This window comes from Plectropomus leopardus, chromosome 17 (genome assembly GCF_026936395.1).
Source record: "Plectropomus leopardus strain MGB_pleo_1.0 chromosome 17, ASM2693639v1, whole genome shotgun sequence".
In the NCBI taxonomy this organism is placed as follows: domain Eukaryota; kingdom Metazoa; phylum Chordata; class Actinopteri; order Perciformes; family Serranidae; genus Plectropomus; species Plectropomus leopardus.
In genome coordinates, this window is record NC_142192.1 from 29,518,909 (window position 1) to 29,538,479 (window position 19,571).

Here is a 19,571-nt window from a genome sequence, read left to right on the forward strand (position 1 = left end):
CAGATCATAAATTGATGCTGCGCTCACGCCAAAGGCGGCTTGAGGTCTCGGCGGCTTAATGTCTATTTCTGTTTGTTGTATGGAGCACGACTGGCGTGTGGCATTGCATTGCAGTCGGTGCGTGATCATGACACGAGTCTCGGTGTTGGGTTTCTGTGTGACATTGTTTCCAGTGCACACTAACTAATGTTCCCTGTATGATGTTCTGGCAACAGAAACGTTGGCAGAGATGCAGTTTTGCCAGCAGCGAGATGGTTTTGATGTCTCAGCAGTGATGCAAGCAGGTGTTGTGCGCAGTTACAGTTAGACTTATTAGAGAAGATCAAACAAGTTTCAACGGCTCACTGTCCTCCTGTAGCTCGATGCTCTGCAGTAACACTGAATATTAAAGACATGTCGCTGAGACGTGCAGAGAGGAATGAACTGTGGCACATACAGTGAGAGCGAGGTTGTACCGCTGATTGGCAGCTTTAAAATGTCTAAAATCAGTGTGTTTAAAGTGACGTCAGAGGCGGCTCAGTCTAATTTAAGTATAAACTTTTGTTTTAATAACAGGGCCTGTCTAGACAAAAAAATAAAAGCACTTTCTGATAGAACGCTTTGAAAATTGGCTTGATCTCTTTAAAAAACATTGGAAAAATGCAAAGAGCAATAAAAGAAGAAACAACCCAGGGATTTGCAGGAAATTAGTAAATACTTTAGAATAGAGCTTAAAAATTATACTTATTTTGTGACATCATTTTAAATATGTAATTATGATAATTATAAATATAGTTTTTCCCTAGCTTTTTTCCTGTACATTTTTCCATTACTTTTTAAAACTAATTTTCTAAATCTAAATTTGTTGGACATTTTTTACAGAGTTGCTTACTGAGTTTTTTCCTGATGTTTTGATGAAAATCGCACCAGTTAGCTCCAAAGGTGTGAATACTTCTGAAAGGCATCTGGAAGCAGCACAAGAAAGTGATGTTGCTCCAGTTTTTAAAGGGTTAAGTGTTACATTTTAAGGGAGATTTTAAAACGGTTAGTGGTGAAACAGAATGCAGTTAAATCTCTCTCTGGGAAGCTTATAATATGCACTGGCTGTGCTGTCCAAACATACGGAAGCAATTAGCAACTGGGGAAACATTGTGAAGTTGCATAAAGAGAGAGGATTGATAGCGAGTGCCTTATTCTGCGAAGGGGAAAAAAAAACGGGGGAGGCATGGCTTAACATTTTGGAAAAGGAGGAAGGGGTTGGCTGGATGATTTGTGACTCATAAACCATGATGGAAAAAATGAAGTGTAGAGGCTTCAGTGGGTAAAAGAGAATCCTATATGGAGGGAATGAGTTGGAAACTTTGGCTGAAGGTGGATCTCACTAAGTTTTGTTTCTTATCAGGGCTGACTGGAGTGTGTTTGTGCGTGTGTGTTTGTGCGTGTGTGTGTGTGTGTGTGTGTGTGAGAAACAGCCTCATATATTATTAACTCCTGCAGATATGCTGCAGCGAGCAAGGAAAGCACTGAGCCAGTTCCTGTAGGGCAAAACCAGTACAGTCACTTGAGTCGTGGAGGAGGACTTTTTTAACTACTTAAAGGCTGCAAAGTTGCTGGAAGAATTAGAGCTAATTTTGAAACAAAAAAAGTGGAGGAGAGGAATAGTTAGAGTGAAGTACAGGGGAAAAGGGGGGAGGGAGAGAGGGAGGGAGAGCTGCCACTTCTGCCAGAGGACTGAGTCACAGGGAGGAGAGGAGAGGGAGGGCTGCTCTTTCGTTCGTCTCCCTGTCGTAAAAAGTCACGGACAACTTGGCTGCGGCGCTTGTTTTAAAGTCCGGGATGGCACCACACCCCTAGGCGCACACCCCCACTCCACTCCCCTCACCTTTCACCCCCCCAACCTCCTCCCCCCGCCCTCCCCTCTGTCTTCAGAGCCTGGGACTCTCCACTTTTGTACCAGGCCCGATGCCGGCAAGCCCCCCTGGAAATGCGTTCCCAGCCCTGGTGGTTGTGGGACACATTGTTACCTTAATCCTTGCCTGGCAGTGGAGAGTACGGAAGAAGCAAGGTAAGAAAAAGCTGGCACACTCCTCTCTGCGCACTCGGCTTACTTCAGGAGAGTCTGAAGAGGAAGGTTTTTCTGCGCAAATAGTTGCTCGCCGGCTGTTGTCGTCCGTCGTCTCTGCTCTCTCCTGTCCTGTATGTTTTTGTGGCACACACACACACTCTCTCTTCCTCGCTCCCCCCCTCTTTTTTCCCTCACACGTCTCAGTTTCCTGTGGTGTGGAGATGTTGTAGTTAACCCTGTAAGTGCCGGCTGGGGTGTGATGACGTAGGAGGTGGAGTATTCTGGTCTACCGGAGGGTTTTTTTGGCTTTGTCAGAGCTCTGATGTGCACAACTCAGCATCAGCTCTGCTTCTCTGCTTTCCTTGAATAGTTTTAAAAATGCTCCATCATTTCATTCAAGCTCTGTGTTCAGGTTGTGAGGCTCCTTTAACCCTTTACCACCTGGATCGACATTGCTTTTACTGTGCTGCATTTCACGAGCATTTAAACCTCAGAAACTTGATTTGATTTCTTTCAAAAACATGAGAGAGAAGATAATCAGGAACTTGTCTGGGAAATGTTCTGCAAATTCCCAAACTTTGTAAAAACAAGTGACAAGGACATGACCTAAAAAAATGGCTGGGGGAGATTATCAGATATTTTTTAAAAAAGTTTGCTTTTTACCAGAAAGCTATGTTTAGAATTCTTATAATTATATATTTAAAATTTTGGTACAGAAAATGTGAATTCATATTATTTTTAGCACTTCCTCTGAAAATCATTTTGTTTTACAAATTTCTTGCTATTTTTCAGAGCCTTTTTTCTTCTGAAAGTGCTCATTGCCTTCTTCACATGTTTTTGAAAGAAATCAAGCTAATTTTCTCAGTTTTCAAAGGGTTAAGGTGACCTGACGTGAGCTTAAGCCCTTGACTGCTCCGAGTATCTTATCTTCACTTGTGTTTACTCCAGTATTGTTTTATAGACTTGTTCAGCTGGTTTCTTCTTGGAAAGCTTCCACTATTCAAAGTTACGATTATGCTCTTCACATACCAAACATGCTGCCAGGGGGGAAAAGAATAACTCTTGATGTAACACACTGAATAGCCTGAAGGTTACCTGCAGACATGCGTGGCTTTAATGTCCCCAGACACACCCCACACAGGCTTATTTGACTGTTGACACAGCTTGGCACAATGGTGGCTGTCAAACACACCTCTGCAGGCGACACACCCCGAGGCAAATTAAAGGATGTCTGACTGACAGTCTGCAGGTGTAGATAAAGAGTGATTGTTTTTTTCCAACTCTTAAAGTAATGTGAGAAACCAGTTTGGCAAACAGACACTCTTGGACTTTGGACAATGAATCAACAACAAAATAGCCCCCAAGTCACATTATAATAAATTATTTATGCTTAATGTTCGATATGAACAGGGATGGAGTCTTATTTCAGTATTTCGTCTGTTTTTGTGCACGTTTTCTAAAAACTTACAGATGAAACTGAGCAGTCCCTCCGGAGAGAGTGGGGACAATGTAGTGTAATTCAAGCATGTAGGAGACTGCAAAGACATTTAAAAAAATGGCATAACAGAACGAATCAGCAATACAGTAAAAAGAAATTTATTTAATGTCCTCATCGACTTGAAATCGACACATAAATTTAAGTCCTGTAACACATTTAAAATCAGACAGTTTTTATTTTGCTCTTTGGAAAAGTACTTGAATATAATTGAGAAAAATTATAAATTAATTTATGAAAGGTATTATAAATGTTTGAAAGTAGGAAGCCAAGAACGGCCATAGTTGTAGTTATTTGTTAATGCTGTATTAGCACCAATCGGTTGGTAAATGTTTGGGGGCAGGATGTTTCGCCAGCCTTCAAAACACTCAAAGCTGAGCAGCGTCAGCCGTCAGCATGTTTTGAGCTGTGATTAGGCAGTAAGTAAGCTGCTGTTAATTAATAATTGATTTTTGCTTGTCTATTTATGATTTTGTGCATTTTTCTTGCAACAGATGGTTATGAGGAAACAATTTCATACTCGAAAATAAGAGTGAGTACTTCAAAAAGTAGTTGAAAGTCCTTTAATTTGACTCACCACTCTCCGTACGATAGCTATTATTATGACCGTCGTCTCATTTGTGGTTGTGTGAAACTTTTTCATGTATTGGCTGTATCTATAGCATCATAAAGGATGCATGGAAAGTCTGAGGGCAGTGACGTTTGCAGCATTTGAGACAGACAAATCTATTTTCATACGTAAAGTCAGTATAGATGAGCCTATTTTTTAACTGAAAGAAGATGCACACCGTCCTGAAAAGGTTGGTTGTTTTGCTAAACTGAAGCCTGTACTTTTCCCTTATCACTCCCAGTGGTCTAGGTCAGATCATAAACTGAACAATCCTTTTAAAGGAAGTTGAGGAGGACACACCTTGAGTAGATAAGACTCATTTTAACAACAGTGACATGCCTGAGTTTGTTATGACAGGATGAGCAACTTTCATAGCAGTCACGAGAGAAAGAAAGCGACCAAAATACTTCCTCGTAAGAGGAAAATGAGCAGGCTTAACATGCAAATGATAGAAAAAATGGAAAAAGTGAAAAATGAAAAACAGATCCTCACGTGTGCAGCATTCTGTGAACTGTGCACCCCTGAAGTCTTGATCAAATAAAGGTTGCCTGGCGGAGTGGTTTGACTGGTAAATTGTGGGCAAACATTGCATTGCAAAACCAGGTTGCGTGCTATCTCTACCTTCTGTCAATATGCAGCCCATTTGCATTTGAAGAGATCTGCTTTCAGCTGTGTGTTTGCCGCAGTGCAGACAATAAGTCTGCACCCTGTACATCAACAACGGTCATATTCCCTCTTCCCAGCACTTGTCAGTATTGATGTATTTTCAACAGAGCAGGGAGGTGTCGCGATCGATTTCAGGCCGTCTGATTTAGATCTGTAATGTAAACAATGACCAAACATCTGCAGAGTCACGTGCTGGTTGTCACAGATTATCCGGTCATGTAAGTTAGGACGATAGTTTGCAGGAGCAGCAAGGTGCCTTTGACACAGTGGGAAGGTGAAAGTAGGTAAAAGGGATTTCACTCTGAGCCAGGTTTAAAAAAAGCTCACAGAGCGCCACACATGGCAGCCGGCTAATGGTAGTAAACTCGACACTTGGGACGGTGGACTGTGTATCCTGGATACGGCCATAACAAACTGCAGGAGGAGGGCTCTGGTTTTCCTTCATGAGGCCCCACGCTGATCCTCGGGACCTTTAAGAGAATCTGTTGGTGCTTAGATAATTAGAGTCATTTGTAGTGATTATGTGTCTCTATGAATCATAAACCATTATGAGTTGCGCCCGAGGCTTCTGTTAACTTTGACATCTTCTTTAACACTGTCTGTTGTTGTGTCTTGACATTTCCGTTAACGATTTTGAGCGAGACTTTGTGAAGATTCAAAAGATTAGAAAGCTCAGATCAGTCCACAACACTGAATAATCCGTTTAGGAAGCCACACCCAAATCTACAGCAGTGTTCACGGAGGACCAGCTAGACTGGCGGCTGGTCTGCTGAAACCACATGCCACATACAGCACATTGTAGGATAGGGTTTAGGTTTTGGCTGCTGGTGTGCAGCTGTGACTCACTTTCCTGTCTGCATTCACTGTGACAGTAATAACAGACTTGAGGAGGGAGGACGGCCCGATCTGCTTTAACTTAACAGTAAAGAAACATTGAAGAATGCCAAGTGTTGAAAACAATGCACGCCCACTGTGTCCCTACATGGCCTTTACAATAACCAGCATAACATGAAGCCCATCAGCGGTTAACCGTGGTGATGAGGCCTGTCACTCTGTCACTCTGAACACTGTGTGCCCATGTTAATCCGTGTTTATGTTTTAGAGGGTGAAGGAGCAGCGACCGAGTCTCCTCGACACGCTTTGTGGTTAAGTCTGGATCCCTCCTTTTTGGAAAATTGGCACTTATTCAGAAAAAAATTAACTAGAGCTGCAACAGCTTGGTGTTATAATAATTAATTAATCATTAATTTCATAATGAATTAGTTTGAGTAATGTTTTTTTAGTTTTTTAGTTTGAACTTTGTTTTAAGCTTCTTAAATATATATATTTTCCACTATAGATTTTTCACTTCTCTTTGACAGTAAACTGAAATTAAACTTAACATCTTTTGGTTATGAAAAAAAAAACCAAAAACCAAATGACCTCTTGGTCAAAAACATTGAAAAAACATGTGAAAAAACATTTTCACATTTTCACTTTTTAAATTCTTGGACAAAAAAAATATCTGCAAATAAAATAAAATTTAAAAAATAATAATGAAAAAATTAGTATAAGTTGTTTTATTTAAGATTAAAGACACAAGCGAGTAAAAGGTTTGTCTTTGATAGATTACTTTCATTCAGTTATATCATGAGTTTATTGATCTGTGATTTTGAAGTCAGTCCTCTTCCTCTTAAAAACAAGCTGTTGAATGCTGAATGCTGTTCAGTAGCTCTGTGTTGTGATCCAGAGAATTAAGTAGATGGATAGTTATCATTCCTCCTTTGAATACCACTGTGAGAAATGCAAACCTGTTTTCTTAAAAACTGACAACACCCAGAAAGTCAAAGGCTATAAACTGATTCACCGTGACGTCCCGCGAGCATTTATCACTCCCGGATGGACATCTGACGATTGATTTCAGTCGCTGAGCTAAGTGAAATCAGCAAAGTTGTTTATTTTTGTTGTTATTTTTGGCCATAAATATAACTTACTCTACCAACACAGTACTTCATGTTAAGCAATGTTCTGCTTGGGAAGCAGCGAAACTTATTTTAGCCACCTACAAAAATATATGTCAGTTGAAGTGTTTGCAATATTTGGAATATTTTCACCGCTATACCTTAAACATTAAAGCATTTAGGCAGCAGCAGTAGACCAGACAAACTCCCATATTCTGCAAAGTAAAAGCATTGTGCTTCAGTCTGTAGCTTATGCTGATTGAAATTAATTAGTTTATTTTGATCCCCTTTTGCCAAACTTTTAGAGATTTGTACATGTAGTTAAAGGCTCAAAATGAAGACGAAAAATCAAAGACATGTTTGAAGCATATTTGAGGTACAATTTTATGCACTTAACATGTAGCAATAACCAAGATCTTTTTTTACACTCGCTAAAAAAAAACTCTTAAAATAAAAAGCTAAATATCTCTGCTGTCACCTTCTGCACCTAACAGACGGGAACTTTTACATAGTTTCAGTATTTTATGTACTTTTCTAGTTCTGACTTGAAGTTTACAGGTGTACACTGAAGTAGCTGAAAAGGCTCTGCTGGAATCCTTTTATCGTTTAAATTACAGTCCTGTAAAGACATAAAATGTGTTCACTTTCACTGCAGTTTGCTTGCTGCCTTAACCCCTTGAAACCTAGATGGAGACTTAAGTGTTCTTGTGGGCCTAATTTTTCTAATATCTTGCTAATTTTTGAATTTCTGAAAAAAAAGCCAAATTGCTTAGGTTTCAAAGGGTTAATTTGAAAGGGGGGGGGCAGTATAAAAAGAAAGTAAATGTGCAACATTTCTCTATGTTACGCAAGAAAGAGAGAAAACAAGACTCCGATGTTGAGATATTTATGACCCGCAGCTGTTGTACATGTGGGGGGAGTGATAATTTATTACCCGCAGTCAAACGCTGCATGTTGAACCTGCACTCTGCCCTTTGTTATGTTTCTCTCCGCGCTGAGACAATAGAAACCGTAACTGGTTATAATGTTCATATCAAATGTTTCCTCTCAAAGGTTTGTCTAGTTTCTGCTTTGCATTAAGGGGCCTGCGGGGTTATGTAACTGTGGGGAGAGGCACACGCTAAAATAAGGATGTAGCGTGGAGTCCTCAGTACTGTATACAAGCCTCGGGTGTGTTTATTTCGGGGATGTCCCTCCCAGGCGCGCTTTAATGGCACAAATCGTTATAGCGCGTTTACGCACGAAGGCGACAACAGAGGAGGATGGAGCAACAGCGGAGAGCTCTCCACCTCATCTCGCTACACTGAACAGAAAGTGGGCCGGGCCTGTGACAAAAACTGTCTGCAACCTGACACGACCCTGTTTTTTTTGTTTTTTTTCCTCCTCCATGTGGCTCGGATAGAGAAAAGTTTTGAGGGCTGGGAGCACTCACGAGAAACACGCGAGTCGGGGGGCGTTTACTGGAAAAGTCCGGCGCGCTGTTGCTTTACGCGCGGCACAAGCACGCAGCGGGATGGCCGAGGTGGAGGACACGATGCGCGCCGCTGTGCCGTCCTGGTGCGGCGGATTAATATACCGACGGACTAATTACATCCACGAAATGAGCTGCGGAGAGGTGGGGTCGCATCTGTACAGCCGAATGTGCTGCGCAGGTAGGTGCGGGCGCTCAGTCTCCGTCTCTCAGCGACTGTTGTAATAGGAGGAGGTCCTGGTTGGGAGGGGCTGCTGGGGTGCTGATGGTGATGGTGTGTTAACCTTTTCCATGCCTCCACCCACTATACAACAAGCCCAGAGGGTCAAAACAGTGACCGTCCAGGAGGTCTCTGGGCAGAGCTTTGTTTTGGTCGTTTAGTTGGTGTTGTTAATGTAATTTTATGGTTGTTTCGTCAACTTTTTCTGCACTTTTATAGAAGTTGGCACAAGGTTTAATGTGAGCATTATCAGTGTTGATATCTGCCCTAACGCTGAGCAGATTGCACTGTAATTTAGAGCTGAAAAGACTCTTTTTTTTAAAGTACTGAAAATTAAAGGAATACTTCACCCCCGAAAAATGGCCATCTGTAAATCATCAAGTGTTGCATGCTTTGTCACAAAAACAGCGAAAATAAATAAATAACTTTCTATTGCAGTCTGGCTTTGAAGAGAGCATGACTTGACTCTGACTTAGTTTTCATGAAATGAAAAACTGAGCAAATTGGCTTGATTTCTTAAAAAAACAAACAAACAAACAAACAAACAATAAAAACAAAATGTGAGCAACAACAGAAAAAAAGGCAAAAAAGCAAGAAATTAGTAAGAAGTACAAGACAATTATATGTACATATTTAAAATTATGTTACATAATTATTATAATATTTAAGAACTTAACTAGGTCATTTCCTTGTTTTCTTTTTAATTTTTGTCTTATGAAAAGCCTCTGAGCGCAACCAAGAAAAGTGATGTTGATTTAGGTTTTAAAGTGTTAAGCAGCAACAATTTAAGTAATTTTAATGTAATTTATGAAGCAAAAATGCCCCAAATTCCCCATCTTCAGCTTATCAACTGCATATATTTTTGGTTGCAATAATAAGATGAAAAGCCTTTGGCTTTAGACTGTTAACATTGGCTTTAGGAACTTCTTTCTATAATTTTCTCACATTTATTAAGCAAATGAATTAATGAATTTAACAAGAAAATAATAATCAGATTATTCCCAATGAAAACAAAATGTTAGTTGCAGTTTAAGAGAGCTGAAAATGTTTGAGGATGTGTGATTGAGAAGGATACGTGTATGTTATTGTTGCCCCACCTCTCGGCATGACATGATCACTGCTGACATTTTAATAACCGTCAGTGACTGAATGTAAAATATGTGTGCTGAGAGGCTCAACCTGATGGGAATTTTACTGAACGTTTGTTTACCTACTGAATGTGTCACAGAGATAACCAGTAATTCATCAGATTGTGTAAATGTCTTTTATTTTAATGGACTTTGACATTATGTGTGAGAAAAGCTCTTTTTCCCCCCTAAACTACGAGCTCTCCAGAGGTCTGGGGCCAAAACCGCTCCTCTGTAAACACTACGCTGATGGACTCTCAGCTTCTGTGTGTTTTTGCTGCGTTGTTACGGCAACCATTCTCACAACCAATCACTCTTTCCACATTTAAAAGTGAGTGTCCGTGAGCCTAAGTCAACACCCCGGGGCCTCGAGTGACCTTGGACTTTTCTTTTACAGTAGTCTGGACTCTGATTAGAGACTCGGAGCAAAGAGGGTTGTCAGCTACCTCTTAGATCTTAAATTATTAAAGTAGATTGTTAAATATTCTGACTTTTCTTATGTTTTGTAGTGCAGCTTTTCTAACAGAAGAGGGAGACAAACTGTTCTGAGCAATGAACTCGTCTCCTTTGTAATTGGCTGTAACTGTCACATCTGAATGACATAAATCAAGCAATTATCTAGTCCTCATAATTTCAAAACCGCAAAATTGTAAACACCATATGTGGCTAATTACATGTGTTGCTGAATGCATACTTCCTGAAAATGACTCTCCTATTGCAAAAGTGTGTCAGAGTCATAATGAGAAAACTCGATGTCTAAACCCATCAGTGTTGTTGTTTTTTGGATTCCTTGAGTTTGTCGTCCGTCTGCTTCTCTCAAAGTTTTTTTTTTTCCATCGTGTATCAGCACCTGAGTTTGTTTTGAAAAGGAGTAAATTCCTTACAGTTACAAAAGCAGGCAGAGCTCAGTCTTACACTGTTGTGCATGCTTTCATGCCAGCAGGTTGGATCTGCCCCATAATGCCCTGGGCCTTTCATTCCTCACCTTGGCAGAGTTTCTCCCTGAACTATCCAACCTTCATACCATCCTCGCTCCATCATAAACCCCATCGGGACCTGCAGGCCAGATGGTACTCCGTGTTAGTAACATTCCTGTCCTATGTGGGACTGGCACCGCATGCTGTCACATGCACACATGAAGTTTTCGGTGGCTGGGGTGGTGTTATCGCAGGGAGGCGGCTCCCCCTGACTGTGAGGAGGGCGGGCGCGCCCTCAGGAATGCATAGACCTGCGTGCTTCTCACGCCAGAACTGTCATCATAAAAACTGCTATCAGCTCTCACTGCTCCGGTTAATCACCACGTTATCAGTAACAGGGAAAGGAGAAATATCCACACAGAGCTGCACTGTGTGCACATGTTACTGATAGGAGCACTTTTGTTAAAGTCACATTATGCGTCACTCAGAAAGGGCTGGTGCCTCTTTGTTAATATGGTTTTAAGTCAGCTAATCAAATCTTACTGTGTCAAGCTAAAGCTTTTTGAAATTGGCACACATGATAGAGTTTGCAGCCAGTGTTTTAGGAGCTGCACAACACTACAGCCTGAGCAAACTGGATAAATCTCTTTCAATAACATGGAAGAAGGCACTGAGCAACTTCACAAAAAATTACCCCAAATTAGCAAGGAATAATTAAAAATGTTACAAGAAAAGTACCCGAATTTTAGCACACAAATAAGAAAAAAAAATTGTTTGAAAAAACAAAGAAACAAAAAAAACAACAACAAAATAAAAAACAAAACAAGGAAATAGCTTGGGAAAAAGCGCTAAAAATGTAGATCTAAATAACTTTGAATATATAATATTAATTAAATAGTTATTTTCTAATATTTTTTTCAAAGTCTGCTTTTTGTGTCTTTTTTTATGGTGACGTTCGGCCTTTTGTCTGGAAGTAAAAAAGAAGTTTTTTGTTTTTTTGTCCAACATGACCATGCCCTGAAAATAAAGGTATTTTAATGTTTCAAAGACAGTGCCTTGGAGTTTTGTCTGATTTTTCAAGTCTCTGTGTATCCCTACCCAAAGAGCAGCTCAGACAGACTGATTTTGAGTCCAGGAAGCACCCCTTTTATTGCATTTTTTAAATTTCTGCAAACAGATTATATTTTGCTTATTTCAGAGCCACTGAAAAATTTGTGATCGTTCTCTGCCAAAATTTAAATTCTCTGACTTAGTTTTCATCAAATGCAGCCTATAGAGTTGCTGGCAGAGGTGTAATATCTGCAGTTTCCATTTCTCAAGTCCCGACAAGCCACCTCCCCGTGTAGGCATCGAAAAAATCCCTTTACGTGCACGGAAAATTGATGCTCTTAAGGGTGAAAGGTGTTTGAGGTATTCAGGTGCTGTGGGACCTAAACCTGACAGTGTGAAGCGGTTAGTTTAGAGCACCAAGCTTGCAAAAAAAGCAATGCTGTGAGTGTTTATCACAGATTATTTGTGCAGCCAAGCAGAAGTTTTATTGCATGAAAAAGATGCAGATGTAACAATTCTTCTTTTATCACTCGTGCACACAGACAGTCCAGTCAATCCGCACAGAGCTACAATAGCTGCTTTGTGTCAGGGATAATTTTCTGCAGCAGTGTGGTTACTCCATTAAGAGTTTCTGGAAACCCACTGGTTGCTGGCTCCACAGATACTCAAGTTTGGAAATTCATCTAAAGAAAATAGTCCGAAGCAAATGCCTCAAATAAAAAGTTAGTCTCTCGCAGGTTGTTCTCATTAGAGATTTTTAAATGCTTCTTTTCTTCCTGCTGCTGGATTCTCTCCTGTAGACCCCCACACACCCAAAACTGCTGTCTTCATGTATGGAAACAAACCCCTCAGTGCCAGTTTCCCCCGTAATTGTGTCCTGATGGAGGAGGAGCGCTCATGTTCGGGGTTTTCTTGTGTCTGTTCAGGGACAGGCTTTTCTTTGAGGCTCTGTGGTGTCGTGTGTGGCATGTCCAGCCGTCCCGCCTCCGACCACACACTGGTGACTGCTGGGCTGCGCGCGTGGGGTTCAGCTGGGGTTAACAGGCTCCAGTGGGCCGTTTCGGTACAGCCTGGTCTAAATGAGGGAATGCCCCCCTTTTCTCGATTAGTAGTCTGTGGAGTCTTTTTGACAAACAATTAAGACGCTGTGTGTTTTAGGACAACATGGTTTTTATACTGTCTGACCTGAGATGACCCGAGTTAAAAATCCTGTGTTTGAACACTCTTTTGGCATATTGGGACCTCTCCCTAAAACTAACCAGTTCTTAGATCTGTAAGAAAATATCGGTACACTTGAGTATCATGATATGGTTTTCGATCCTCAAAATCACTGATTTGTGGTAGTTGTTCATTTTGTGTTGATTAAACCCCCTGTGTCAAAAACTGTCTTCAGTCATTAGACTTTTTAACTGAAATGTGACAAGCTGCTTACATGTTATAGGGACTGTGATGAATGCAAATATATTCCACTGTTGTTATTGCAAAAAAAGTAACTCTTTTTACTCGGATGTTATGCATATGGTGGTTCTTAATACCATAACAGCCCCCCCCCCCAAAAAAAAACTGCATTGTGTTGCCTTGCTTACAGTATTGCAGTACATTGCAATATATTATCGCAGTATATTGCAATATTTTGAATGGTGTTGTATTGTATATCGCAATATATTGAATTGTTCATATTGTGATACGTATCGCCAAATTCTTGACAATACACAGCTCTAAAAATCTTTTCATTGGCATTGTTGGCAGTTTTGCTGTTGCTCTTGTCAAAAGTGACCGAAAGTACTATACAGGAAGTTTTTACACGTATATTTAAATGTCATTAACCACAATTTGCTTGTACTTTACATTTACTTTCTTCTGGACAGCATTTCATTTGCATGCATTTGGAAAAAACAACTTTCACAGACTTTAAACTTGCTTGAGATTTGTAGTCTATCACTGTGAGAATTTAGATGGATTTCAGTTTTGATGAAATGTTCATAATTATGGGATAACAGCAACTGATAGCAATAATAATTTATCAGCAATAATAAATAAAAAAAGATCTTTCATTCAAAAATTTGATTTGTAGACTGCTGTAGAAAAGCATTGCATTCACAATAAGCTCTGCTTTTAGAAAATAAAGAAGCAAAAAGTATCATGTTTAGTAGGTTGTTTATTGCATTAAAAATGTTGTTGTTTGACAGCTGAAATAATACATGTCAGACTGTCGCTGAAGCTACCATCTTACAAGGAAATGAACCCAAAATGCGTGCTTTGGAAAATGTTTGTCAGTAATTAGGATAAATGCAACATGCAAAAAAAACTTTGGTCTTGTAGCTGCACATTGATTTCAAAGTGGAAACGTTAAAGTAACCATTGAGACACAAAGATGTTAATTAAACTCACATATCTATGCATTTTGATGTAATCAGTGCAGAGGTCTGTTTTGGTTGGGTGCTCAGTGAGGGTCTTTGCGGAGGTGCGGTCTGGTGGGTGGGGTCGAGGCGTGTAAATAACAGGGCTGGGCCAGAGGGGTGAACCTCTCTTTCCACACATCACTGTGTGATGAATGACAACTTCTGACATTGCAGCCCGCAGGCAGGCATTTTGCAAGAGCTGGCGAAAAAAAAAAAGGAAAAAAAAGAGCATACTGTAGAATGTCAGAGACGGCAGCAGGAGAAAGGGAGGAAAAAAGGGAGTAAGACTTGTGTTCAGGAACTGAATCAGTGTCTCGAACACTCCCACTTAACTACAGGATCCCACACCGTGAAGCAGTGTTTCAATAAGAGGACATAAAGTAGACAACATAGCCTCTCAACCTGCGGAGGCTCCTGATTTGCTTTTGATCACTGAGATAAGGCCAGCAAGGAGATGGAGCGGAGATTTAGAAACTACTCCACTGACAGTGTGGGGAGTGACGGGGTCTTTTTAGAGGACTCCTACTATCAGGGGGTGCTCAAGGCCATGGATCACAGGAAAGGTAGAGTTTGTCATCTTTACTTTCTTCCAGTAGCACTTTCACAGAGGTTTTGTGTATTTTAAGTCTTGGATTTGGAAATAGGCCAATAGGATGTTTGTGTTTTTCTCAGCTTGTTGTGGAATCTGTCACAGTCGTTTGAAAACCTCTAAAATGTCTAAAGCGTAGAATCGACTTTTGTCTCTGGTGGTCTTCTGCCTCGCTTTTATAAAATGAGACACGCCCCTTCATGTGTCATGACTTTTCCTCTTTTTATTGGACGGCTGTGCTGACACCCATTTGGAGGCCAAAGACGGACTAAGCAGTGACTTTTTTTTTCTCAGTATCAGTATTTTATTGCAAACCTGAAAAGACCTGTTTATAGGGATGTGCAAACAAATCAACAAACGTGCATAACTCCGTGTTAACAGCATGTGTTTAAAACTCACTAAGTCACTAAAAACAAAACAAAAAAAGCGATAAGCAATATATCACCCTGAAAATAGAGGGAGCTTTTTCAGAAATGGGGCAGAAAGGCTCATAAGAAAAAATAGATGAATGCCAGAAATCACCAAAATGTTGAGACTACCAATATAATATGTGTGTGCAGCTGACACAGACTTGATAACTGGTGTGTTTTACAACTCTAAACACAAAGACTTTTAATTGCGTAAGAATGAACAACACCTGTATGTTCTACATTTATTTGAATTGAATTTGTTTTAGTTTATTAATTTATTGTAATTTTTATTTAGTAATCTAAATTAATCTATGTTAATTTTTTCATTATTTTAATTTTTTTGTTTACTCTTTAATTTATTTTTTATTTCATGATATCTTAGGTATTTATTTTAATGGTTTTCATATCGTTATTTGTAAACTGACTAAAGTATTATAAGATTCTGGTTCTTTTTATGAAGTTCTTTTTTCCCTTTTTAAAATGTGTTTTTCTACGTTCATGTCTGTACTTTACTTTATTAGTCCTTTTTGGCTCCTGAATTTTTTTACTTGAAGTCACTGTTGTAGTATCTCCTGATGTATCTGTGATTTACAGATCTGTGATTTAATCTTTTCTTTTTTGTAGTTGAATATATCAAAAACACCCCACTCTAACCAGACGTATGTTTCTTCAGGTGCTTTAAACAACATGCTGTCTCCTCCTGTGTGACACTAAAGGTGTAAAGATCCATCGATCTGCATCAATATATCGATTACATGGGCAATGATCACTTAACATTGATGCAAAGTGTAAACATCGATCCATATCATCCTCTTTGCGGCGCGCCCTTATTTTGAAAGTCTGTGTTGCGACACAGCGTCCGGCAGTTGATGGCGAGCAGCCGACAGTAAGATGATGATGATGATGACGCTGTTTGCTCAGGAATAAATCACGTGTGTGGAAATGTTTTGTTTTCAGAGAAACTGCGAGTCAACAGACAGCGGTCCTGATATGTAAACAAAGCGGTGCTGAGGAAACAGGAAGTACCTGCCGGGCCGCTTCACTGACTTCTTGCTAATGTTACGTTAACTGCTCTGTTTTAGCAATGTTGACTGAAAAAACGTGCATTTAAGACTGAAAGTCATCTTAACTACTTTAGTGAAAAGATCTTGTTAATCTACATTTTGAGGATGTTGGGAGACGTTTGTCTTCAGGTCAGACAGGTCAGATCATGGTTTGAATCAAAATGTAAACATTTTTTCCAGAAGGCGTTTTCTAACAGAATGAATAAGTTTTAATTATTTCCAATGATGTATATGTTGTTTTTATCTTTTCCGGCCAAAAGCAAAGAAAGGGGTGGACGCTTCTCCTGTAACCGACTGTGTTAAATTAGCAGATAATATCGGCCCGTAGCGTTCGCAGGTATAATATTGTATCGTGATGAAACCAGTGATTTACACCCTTATGTGACACTCCGCCATTACGCATCATTACTCAGTAACAGAGTGACGGGATTATTTGCTGATATCTTACAGCCGCACTGCGATGAATGAACGATCACGTTCTTTGAGGAGACCCGATATCTCATCTCGTCTCTTTGACTGAGCTGATGAAAGCAAACCTCCGCAGCTCAGTTTGCTGCTGCGGGCTACAAACCTCAGCCAGGCAAACACATTGTTCGTTAGAAGGATCAGTGAAGTTTGCTGTTCTGTGTCATTAATTTTGGTTTTGGAATGTTAATGTGTGTTTGACCTCTATTCTTTACATTTTATGTCATGTGAAGACATACAAAAGTGTCCTGGAGTAACTTTTTCTACCAAACAATCCTCCCTCTGTTCAGTCATGATGCAAAGTCAGGCGCTCATGATGAAATATGGTAGAATTTCTCTGCTTTTGTGGTTTTATTTCACTTCTCTGTTCGGAGACAGTCACAAGCGTGTTTGTGAGTCACCGACTGAATGCCACCCTGAAATGGGCGTCGATGCCACCGGATGTCGTCCTCTTTGGAGTCTGTGCTCTGTCTTCATCTGATCACATCTCCTGTTTGACATCACTTCTTATCCAGATAACATCACGAAGCTCCCAAACACTCTGTGACTGATAAGAAAATCAAGCTCAATGGTTTCATTGTCTTCAAAGATTTAAAAATTTGCAACAGAAAAGTCACATTGTGTCCAATCATAATCACGTCCTCAAAGACAGACTCGTTTCTTTACATCGTACCGCCCTCTGTGTTTGACAACTGTCCTCATCACTTATTAAAAACACTCCGGTGAAGAGGTGAAAGTGTTCCTCGGGTAGTTTTCTCCGCAGAGTTGCTGCATGCTTGAAATAATTTCGGGAAAACATTGCATAAGGTATACAGTACCTGCAGGTATGTGAGAGCTGTTTGTAGTAATCAGACTGTGAAATCAAAACAGCGCCAGCCTTACAAGGTGAAACATGTTCCTGTAGAGGTGCTAATCTGAGGATGTCGGAGGTAATGTACTCGTGTTTCACCTTGAAAGCATGTCACCTCTCTTTGTTTGTTATGATGGGCGGATTTTAAACCACCATGAGAGGGAGAGCAGTCGCTTTCTGTGTCACCTGAGGCGTCCTCTGTTGACATCACATGTTCAGCGCTCTGATTTCTGCGTTTTGGGAGCACAAATATTTATTGTGTTTAACTCTGGGAAACATTTTTTAATCTAAGCAATGTTTCCCCCAAAGGAGTCTCTCCACATGTGGGACCATAACTGTGGTTTTGGAGGTTTTAGCTCATTAAATAGAAATTAAGTGTACTGGCAACCAGTTTCTAAAGCACTGGTTCCCAACTCATGGATCAGGACCCCTCTGAGGGGTCACAGAGTAAATCTTAGAGGTTATGGGATGATAGCACAGAAAACTAGTTTATTTCTGTAACATGAAATTATGTTTACTTTTCCTTGTTGAGGATTACCACATCATTTTACAGCCTCAGGCTGCTATAAACTATTTTTAAGTAAACGTTACCCTTTGGCTGTTTTACTGTCAACACGATGGGAATCAAGTAGACTTTCCTCCTTTGAAGAAGTCATTAACCAAAAAGTTTGTCAATTATTGTTCTAACATAATAATTTGAATTTTTCCTGGCGTTGTGCACTTCTTCAAACCACAATTATTATGCATTTGCATGTTTCATACGCATCATATCAACGTTTCTAAAGCAACTTACTGACTTTGTTGTTGGGCAGTGGAGGAGATGGTGGACGCAGTGCCAGATAGGCAGAACGCCTCCCCATCTGCAGATCTCTGAAACATAGTTTGAGCGTATCCGTTACATAACAACGTACAAACGCAACACATCTGTGGTTTGCAGAAATTTATAATGCCAACATTTTCTAGCAATTGGGTTGATTTTACATCATTGATAGTCCCTTTTGAGTTTTTTTTTAAACTGCCCATTTTAAAGCATAATTGAATGCACCAGCAAGTAGATTTTGGTTTTTAATGTGCATCAGCATTTTGAATATGAGAAGAACTAAAGATGACAAAATATTCACAGTAATGGGTTATTTATCAGAAGCAAGTTTTATGTTTCTCCAGGATGATTTTCGTTACCATACACTTGCTGGAAGGTTAGATGTCAGTAGATCAGTATGTTTTGGAAAACTGTTCCACAATTATATTAGATATTTAATAGTTGTAAGTAATATAGTAAAACATGCAAAAACTCTTCTATTAACAGTTGATCAAACTGAGCTTCTGTCTGACTTCTGTCCCTCCACAGATGAACGGGACCGAGTTCAGAAAAAGACCTTCACGAAATGGGTCAACAAACACCTGATGAAGGTAAGATCCCACTGCAACAGCACAGAGACTTAATATTGTCGATTCTGAAACTCAAAATTTTGATAAAATGTTCGCTTCAGATCATTTGGAGCAAGTAACTAATAACAAGGGCTCCAGCTGTCCTTAAACAACCCTAAAGGTTGTTTTCTTCCATTCACATTCCAGCACTTGCTCTCATATCCCACCCAGCTTAAATTACACAAAGATATTTCCTTAGGAGATAAAAGACTGTCAGATCTAACTGAGTCTCACTGCTGAAAAAAAAGTTACCTGAAAACAGCACCATAAAAACATGAAACATAACATGAAGCAAAATCAGATTTTGGACTCTTTACACCACAAAAACAGTGTAACCTCTTTGGAAAAAGGCGAAAAACATTAAACAAATCGCTTCTCCGCACAGTAAGCTCCAGACATGCTCTGTGCGTCGAGCGTATGCGTGTGAGGGAGTGAGCCAGGAACACCTGGCCTCGCTTTAGCAGCAGCAGCACCGTGGGCCGGGCTCGCTCCGGTTTCACATCTGGGCTCCAGACTGACATCAGGGCGGCTTCTCAGGGCTCTGCAGGGGAACAGGAAGCTCCAGGACTGAAGTCCTGATCTGAATGTCGGGGCCAGTAAGGCAATACTTAAACTGAAGCGTTCCGGCCCCTGACCCCTTAAACTAAGGAGCTTCCTGTGTCGAATATGCAACCCACCGGCCCCGCTCTAAGTGCAGAGAAAAGGGCTGCAGCTACAGTCGCAGTTATTTTCCATATCAGTTAATTAGTGCTATGACAGTGAAAGAAGAAGAAAAAGAAATTATTGATTATTTAACCCTTTGAAACCTGGATAAACATGACTT

At 40.2% G+C, this 19,571-nt stretch overlaps 1 protein-coding gene across 19 annotated transcripts in view; it reads left to right on the forward strand.

Annotated features, from left to right (window-relative positions):
• Positions 1 to 19,571, forward strand: part of pleca (plectin a) — a 134,509-nt gene that overhangs the window by 69,868 nt on the left and 45,070 nt on the right. For 11 of the 19 annotated variants that reach the window (XM_088090103.1, XM_088090104.1, XM_088090105.1 and 8 more), the window contains one exon: positions 18,669 to 18,730. In XM_088090103.1, the coding sequence (XP_087946229.1) occupies positions 18,669 to 18,730 (62 nt within the window). Of the gene's footprint in view, positions 1 to 1,902; positions 2,045 to 7,979; positions 8,408 to 13,247; positions 14,506 to 18,668; positions 18,731 to 19,571 lie in introns of those variants that run through there. The other 8 variants (XM_088090111.1, XM_088090114.1, XM_088090110.1 and 5 more) reach the window with 5 other exon arrangements.